At 44.1% G+C, this 8496-nt stretch overlaps 1 protein-coding gene across 1 annotated transcript; it reads right to left on the bottom strand.

Annotated features, from left to right (window-relative positions):
* Nucleotides 1–362: 362 nt before the first annotated feature.
* Nucleotides 363–1720, bottom strand: LOC113295496 (endonuclease V-like). The gene is made up of 6 exons (XM_026543827.1): nucleotides 1523–1720; nucleotides 1359–1398; nucleotides 1041–1150; nucleotides 829–945; nucleotides 608–736; nucleotides 363–413 (listed from the first exon to the last, which is right to left on the bottom strand). Exons 1-6 carry the CDS (start codon nucleotides 1718–1720, stop codon nucleotides 363–365), a joined length of 645 nt encoding a protein of 214 aa, XP_026399612.1.
* Between the last annotated feature and the right edge of the window lie 6776 nt (nucleotides 1721–8496).

Here is an 8496-nt window from a genome sequence, read left to right as displayed (position 1 = left end):
CCAGCGCCAAGGAGGCAAGGAATTTGGACGGATAAGTGGGGAGACTAAGTGACTTTTGAACAATTGGCATCTGGAGCAAACTCAATCAGAAGTTGTGAGATGATCAACTTGTCTTATAGATATCAGATTCTATGGTTAGAAGACTAGGAAATTTCAAGCTACACCGGATAGCAGAAATTCTAAACCAGCAAAACCAACTGACCATCACTCAATGAATTCAAGTGGTCGATCACCACATGGCTTTTTGCGAAACCAAAAGATGATATATTTCGTGTATTTCCCGTTCTTTCAAGTTTATAACTTGGATAAGTAGTTGAATAATTAAAAACCAAGAAGTGGCTTACCTATTAATCACACTTTTTCTACACAAGTCCTTGATTTTTCTGTAGGAAATTTCTCGACCGCATATCTGCCTGCATTTACAAACATTAAACAAAAGGTTTGATTTACAATGGTGACTGTACAACACACTCTAAGTGTACGGAACCTAAAACTACATGCTTGTCTTTCGACTTACTAGTAATCACAATCATGGAGGTAAAATATTTTACTACACGATTAACGCGGGCACATAAACTTCATATTTGAGCAATCGAGAAAAAGTTACCTGCCGGACAGGTTCTGGAACACGATACTTGCAGGTGAGCCTAACAAGCTTAATTGCACTGTCAAGTGATATCCGGTGGCCAATTGATACATATATGGGTTTCAACGAATCATTAGTTGATCGCAATGCCTGCATAATAGCAGTCAAAACTATGATTTTTGCACTAAATTTCAGACATGAAGTTAAATGCAACACCGACTTAATACAAACTAGCTACTTACTGCTCCCCATATGCGACCAGAATACCCAGTTAACGTAATTAGATCTTTAGAACTGTTTTCTTCTGCTTCTAGAAATTTTCTAACTTCAGATTTTGAAAGACCATCCACGTGATGCAGCTAAAGTGTGAAACAAAAATGACTTTCTCAGCTATGAACTTAAGAACACATTATAGCATGAGGCAATACTAATTGTTCTAGAAAGTAAAACTCACATTTTTTCCTATCCCAATAGTAGGGATATCGGCAGTAACACCAAGATGACAAGCTAATCCAGAACCTACAAAATGCACTTTATCTAGGCTTAGTAATTCCCTTAACATTGCTGTAATCCAAATGAGTCATAACGAAGCGATAAGATGAAAAAACACAATGAGTCATAACGAAAGCATCCAAGCACTATATACATATCATCTTCAAAAAAGAATACTAAATATAGAATTTGAGCATAAAATGGAGCCATTCAAGTGACAAGCAAGGGCGAGTTTGATCACCAGTCATTCATAACTTCTTCAAATTAAATGAAAACTTGCCTCGGGGATGAAGTAATCCATTGCCATCAACCATCAAACACTGTTACACAAAGTTCATTATAATTAAACAACAACTCCACATTGGGACATATATTGTTCTGTGTTCTCACAGCAGTTGAAATTACCACAAAAATTAATCAAAAAATAAATAAAAATTTATTCACCTGTGGGTAGAAAGGACTACATTGGCGTTTCATTTTCTCCAACAATTCCAGTAGAACTGGAGCCTCTCTGAAAGCAAGGAAACCAGGGATATATGGAATTTGAAGATGGACGATTTTATAATCTTCATATAAACAACCATTGTCATTTTGTAGAAGATCAAGAACAACGATCGAAGCACATGCTATTTGTGTACACATATATCTCACTATCGGACACGTGGATACAGAAAGGTACGTGGAAAGCATGCAAGCCAAGACATCAAAACACGATGCGTCGCGAAGCACCAAATAAACCCCTAGGAGTTGCTTTATCTCATCCCCAGAAGAGGAGCTAAGATCAACGGTGGGGAGAAAGTCAGCTGACACGGACTGACAGGGGCAGAAGACACTTGTCTGACACGAGCAGACCCCTCAACCACCCGCATTAAACACTCTGAGCAGTGCACGTGTCGACCGACCTGTGGAACGAGCGAAGATGCCTCCGCGGGATCTAGGGGGAAACGCAGACCTCTGCGTGATGGACACAAGACACTAGAAGATAAGGTTCCAACGGTCTTCAGAGATGGGTCCCACATTCCTACCTTATAAATACCCAATCTCCACAAAGGGGGAGGGGGATCGAAAAAACATCAGAGGAGAGAGAGAGAGAGAGAGAGAGAATAGCAAAGGTAAGGAATCCCATAGTGGAGAAAAATATGTAAACCCCAAGTCATTCAAACTATTCGTGTAACCGTGAATAATATAGCAGAACAACAAACCCCGTGGATGTAGGCCTTAGTGCTGAACCACGTAAACCTTGGTCTTATTTACATTTCAGCACTTTGCATTTATTTAGTTCCGCATGCATTTGCTTATATATGTTGTTTTCCTTTTATATTTGTACCCCATGCATAATCGCTACGCATGGGGAAGTTGGAGGAGGCCATGATAAACCCGTGGGTTTTGAGCCAATGAACCCACATCCGGGTATCATCATCGTAATCTCTTTAGACTTTAACAATTGATTGTGGGCATTCGGACCCCGCGTAGTTCGTGTGTCCACAGGGGGATCGAAAAAACATCAGAGGAGAGAGAGAGAGAGAGAGAGAATAGCAAAGGTAAGGAATCCCATAGTGGAGAGAAATATGTAAACCCCAAGTCATTCAAACTATTCGTGTAACCGTGAATAATATAGCAGAACAACAAACCCCGTGGATGTAGGCCTTAGTGCTGAACCACGTAAACCTTGGTCTTATTTACATTTCAGCACTTTGCATTTATTTAGTTCCGCATGCATTTGCTTATATATGTTGTTTTCCTTTTATATTTGTACCCCATGCATAATCGCTACGCATGGGGAAGTTGGAGGAGGCCATGATAAACCCGTGGGTTTTGAGCCAATGAACCCACATCCGGGTATCATCATCGTAATCTCTTTAGACTTTAACAATTGATTGTGGGCATTCGGACCCCGCGTAGTTCGTGTGTCCACAATTTGGCGCTAGAAACAGGGACTTCGTCCCGGTAAAAGATTTATCTTGTCCTGTGATTTCATTCTAATTTGGCATACGATTGCTCCGATTTTATCAGCTCTGACTGTATAGATCATTCGTCAACAGTATTATATTCAAAAACCCACCTTTTGCCTTCGATAAGAGTTAGTGTTCCAAGCATGGGTTATTGTCCTAATCCGTCGGATTTACAGTTTTCATATTTTTTTTTTATATATACTAAAGATCGCCTTTAATAAACCCGCTTTTGAAAAATTGTATTTCGACAACTAACCCGCTTCACGCGGATATTCCCGTTTCTGTTTGAATAAATTTATACAGAGAGAACGTGTTGTGAGTAAAGAAGGCGAGTTTACGCTAGATTTCGTCAACAAAAAGGCACGTGATGGAGAAGACGCAGGAAGCAGGAAAATCCAAAGCTTTGTCAAAAGAAACACCCCGGACAACCCCGATCATCACCCGAAGCAAGCAGAAAGGAGATAAAACTAAAATGACCAATCGAAGGCAGGATACAACTGAAATCACTTCACCCATGAACGCTAATTCAGTTGCAATGGCGGCTCTCAGAGCAGCAACGATAAAATACGGGGAAGCCGCGGTAGTCCCGAAGGCCGCGGAGGCTAGCAATACCTTCGCCATGAGTCAACTTAACCAACCAAGGGAAAGGGTGGATGAATCCAGAACATTCCAACCCGCGCATCTGCTAACCTTTGGAATGCCGCTAACAAATAACCAGAACCAAAGCATACCGACGGCTCGGGCACCGCAAAGGGGCGCTCACTCCAATTTGGAAACACCAGCAACAGAAGTTGAACCCCTGCCACCTTTGGTACAGACCATGGAGGAGGGTGGCGCCACGGCTGTAGCGGCACGTGCGGGGACTCCCAATCAGGGGTCCAACCAATCACACCAGCTAATGGCTGAGCTCGAGGAACTGAGAAGGAACCAACAGGTTTACGCAGAAGCTGTAGCACTTTTGGCCAGAGAAAATCAAGATTTAAAGGAGCGGATTGCTCTAAGCACAAAGACCAACCAACAACTTGATGAAGCAAGCTCCAAAGCACCAGAGCCAAACCAAGACTGCAGAGTCGTCCTAGCGACTAATGAAGACGCAACAAGGAGACATAGCGTATCCGACCCGGACTATGACGATGGAGAATCAAACGGAAATGATCTGAAGAACTTAGAACACCAACGCGCAATGGAGGAACTGCGAGATGAGATGATGGCAGAGATCAGGCAATTGAAAAATAAACAAGGAGGGGGAAGGTTAGAAGAGGTTATGAGAGAAGCTAACTCCACGCCCCTGACGCATCGCTTGGCCAACACCCCTATTCCCCTGAAATGCCCTGTCCCGACGTTCGAATGCTATGATGGGTCCAGCGACCCTGCTGCACATGTTCGGTACTACAACCGCGTCCTAGAAAGATGGGGACAGAACGACGCCGTACTCTGTAGATACTTCCCGTCAAGTTTGAAGGGATCGGCGTTATCATGGTTTGATAATCTGCCACCAAACTCCATACACTCATACGACCAACTGGCAGAGAAATTCTTAAGAACATACATGTACAACAAGACTGTAAACACTGGGATGGATAAGCTTTTCTCACTAGCAATCGGCTACAAGGAAACCACGAGAGAATACACAAACAGATGGCATAGGATCTGCCAAGCCATAGGAAGCGTGGACCCAGTGGTGAGCATCAATTGCTATAAGTGGGGCTTGGACCGAATGAGTCCCCTATTTGTTGAAATTCACGGGAGCGTGCCCAAGACAGAAGGCGATCTCCGAATAATTATCGAGAAGCACGCTCGACTTGAAAAAATTCAACGGGAAAACCCGAGGGCATATCCGCAGAGGTCTCACCGCACCAATTCAGCAGAACAAACCAATGGGGCCAAAAGGGGTTCCTCAGATGAGAGACCTCACGAAGATAGAAAGGAACAGAGGGATGAACGAAGAACAGGCGACCGAAAATTCGAAGACCAAGTTTACACGAAACTCAACGCTAGCTATGCTCGTATCCTGCGGGAGATCAAAGGGAGGGAAAACTTAGAATGGCCATGGTCTAAGGGAAAGCAGCCCCCAAGATCCGAAAAGTCTAAAGATTACTGTGAGTATCACTGTTTCAACGGACACCAGACCGAAAAATGCAAGAACCTTAAAATAATGATTCAAAAATTAATTGATGCGGGAGAGCTCAAACATTACATACGGAAGGAGGTTACCGAGGACAGATCCAAACGAACCAAGCCAGTCCAACTTCCGGAAGAAAACCGAACAATCAACACCATCTCGTGTTCCGCAGCCATAGGACCCTCGCTCACAGCACAGATTGGAAAAAGGTTACGGAAGCAATTCGAAGATCGCTGCGAGTTATATAAGGTTGATGGGATAACAGTGGACGAACATGAAAAATGGATGGAATTACCTGTCATCTTCGATGCCGAGGATATCGAAGAAGATATGGAAGACCATAACGATCCCTTGGTCCTGACATTACCAATAGCGGGGTGTAACCTCAAAAAAATCCTCATAGACGGGGGAAGCTCTGTGAATGTCCTATTCTATGACGCATTCAAACGGATGAAGCTCCATGATGAACAGTTGATGACCTCTTATCACACCATCTACGGATTCAATGGAGCGGCCACGAAGCCCTTGGGAGACATTGTGTTACAGGTTAACGCAGGGCCCATGAAACTGGATACCCGATTCAGTGTGGTGGATACCCCTTCCCCCTACAACGCCATTATTGGACGACAGTGGGTACACAAGCTCAAAGGAGTGGCGGCAACATACCACCAGTACCTAAGATTTCCAACACCTGAGGGAATTATGGAGATCAAGGGAGATCGAATCGCTACACGAGAATGCCAGGCCACTCAGGATCATATCAACAACGAGCAAGAAGAACAGCGAAAAATCCGAAGAGTAAGAAATCAAGAAACCACGCAAGAGAAAGCCGTAGAACTATTCCTTAAGGAAACCACAGGAAAAGGCTTAATGATACAGGGTAATGTCCGAGGCTCGGAAACAAGTACCTCAACAATCAACAAAGAGCAGAAACACGCCAAATAGCAATTAAAGAGCGCCCCAGTCCTCGGAAACCCAAGGCCTATGTTCACACCCGTGGAACCCACTAAGGAAATCAACATAGGAACGGAAGAAGACCCAAAGAGGGTCAAAATCGGGACCATCATGGGCGAAGGGAGAGAACATTCCTTAACCAAATTACTCAAGGAATATGCGGATGTGTTCTCCTGGAAGTTAGGAGATATGCCAGGGATCGACCCAAAAGTAATCCAACATGAACTACGCATCAAACAGGGCACACCCCCGTTCAGGCAGAAAATACGAAAAGTGGCTCCAGAATATCATGAGGCGGTAGAAACAGAACTTCGGAAGCTACTAGACGCAGGATTTATCAAGGAAGTCAAGTATCCTACCTGGATATCCAACATGGTCATTGTTCCTAAGAAAAATGGAGGGGTTAGAATATGCATCGACTTTACTAACCTCAACAAGGCGTGTCCAAAGGACAGCTATCCCCTGCCGAGCATAGATCAACTGGTTGAAGCAGTTGAAGGGTACGAGGATCTGTCGTTTATGGACGGATACTCTGGCTACAACCAAGTAGCCCTGGCAGAAGAAGATCAGCAACACACAGCATTCTATACACCACATGGCCTTTATTGCTATACCAGAATGCCTTTCGGGCTCCGAAACGCAGGGGCAACATACCAAAGGATGGTCGATGCTATCTTCAAACCATGGATTGGAGGAACCCTAGAAGTCTACGTGGACGACATGCTCGTCAAAAGCAAGCTGCGTGAAAATCACCACCAGGACCTGAGGAATATTTTCAATGCAATGAGACAACATCACATGAAAGTAAATCCGGAGAAATGTACTTTCGGTGTCACCTCAGGGAAGTTCCTCGGTTATCTGGTGACGAAAAGGGGCATCGAGGTAGACCCAGCTAAGATTCAAGACATAGTAGAGATGCCGTCACCAAAGAATCTAAAGGAAGTGCAGAAGCTCAATGGGTCCATAGCAGCGTTGGGCAGATTTATTGCACGATCTTCGGACAAGTGCAAACATTTCTTCAATATTCTTAAAAAAGGAAGCAGGTTCGAATGGACCGCTGATTGCGAGGAAGCATTCCAAAAGATCAAAGAACATCTAGCTTCGATCCCTATCCTGCAGAAACCTGACCCTGATGAAGTTTTGGCACTGTACATAGCAGCAACGGAGGACGCAGTCAGCGCGGTATTAGTCAAAACCAATACAAAGATAGAACAGCCCATCTATTACGTCAGCAAGACACTCAATCCCGCGGAAAGAAATTATACTAAGATTGAACAACTCATCCTCGCACTGGTATGGGCTACCCAAAAACTAAGAACCTACTTCCTAACTCACTTCGTCAGGGTACCATGCAGAGCACCATTGGAAGCAGTCCTCAAAAGCACAGGAAAAGTGGGCCGAATAGCCAAATGGAACACCCATCTGGACCAATTCAACATCATTCATGAAATTCAGCATTCTCAGAAGTCCCAAGTTCTGGCAGATTTCTTAGCAGACCTCCCTCTAGACAACGACGAAGAGATCAAGGGAATACCAGAAACCGAAGAAGCAATCAAGGATCCAATGGATATCCTCGAACCTGCGAGTCATAGACAATGGGAAGTCTTCGTCGACGGATCTAAAAATAAGGAAGGGGCAGGAATAGGTATTGTCATCATCACCCCAACTGGAGAAAGAATCATACAGGCACTTAGATTGGAATTCAAAGAGCATACCAATAATATTGTTGAATACGAAGCTGTCATACATGCCCTACGTATAATAATAGAGATGGGGATAACCGATGTAAGGCTGACAAGTGATTCGCAGCTGGTCATACGGCAAATCGCGCTCGAATATAATGTGTACGACGACACCCTTTCAGCTTACATGGCATTGGTCCAAACATTGGCTTCACAAATCCCGAACATTAAGTTCCGGCACTTATGCAGAAGGGACCTCAGGCATGCGGATGCCCTAGCATACATATCATCCATGTTGAGGGATAAAAATGCCGAAGGTATTAAAATAGCAAGGGTATACGAGCCTTCGATTGCATCTCAATTCTCCTTCGCTACCAATCAAGATACGATGGAAGAAGATATTGAAGACCAAGTAGGAGAAGACATCCATAACGACTTTGATGAAGAAGACATCTTGTCAAAAGCAAATCAAGACGAAGATTTCAGCAATGAAGATGACTGGAGGGTGACAATACATGCTTTCCTCGACAAAGGAAGCCTACCTGCGGATCGGAAGCAAGCTAGAAAGACGCTCTCCAAAGTGGGAAGATACGATCTTCGGGACGGGGTCCTATATAGAAAATCTTTCCTCGGACCATTACTACGCTGCTTATCCCGAAAAGAAGGGCATCGAATTCTAAAGGATATCCATTATGGTGACGCAGGGAA

Source organism: Papaver somniferum, chromosome 7, assembly GCF_003573695.1.
Source record: "Papaver somniferum cultivar HN1 chromosome 7, ASM357369v1, whole genome shotgun sequence".
Taxonomy (NCBI): Eukaryota; Viridiplantae; Streptophyta; class Magnoliopsida; order Ranunculales; family Papaveraceae; genus Papaver; species Papaver somniferum.
This window is presented reverse-complemented; position numbering and strand designations above follow the sequence as displayed.

Coding starts and splice junctions, on each gene's coding strand:
- LOC113295496 (XM_026543827.1), bottom strand. CDS start 1,720: ATGTGTACACAAATAGCATGTGCTTCGATCGTTGTTCTTGATCTTCTA. Junction 737..828: donor CTGGTCGCATATGGGGAGCA/GTAAGTAGCTAG, acceptor GCTATTATGCAG/GCATTGCGATCAACTAATGA. Junction 414..607: donor TTCCAGAACCTGTCCGGCAG/GTAACTTTTTCT, acceptor TTGTAAATGCAG/GCAGATATGCGGTCGAGAAA.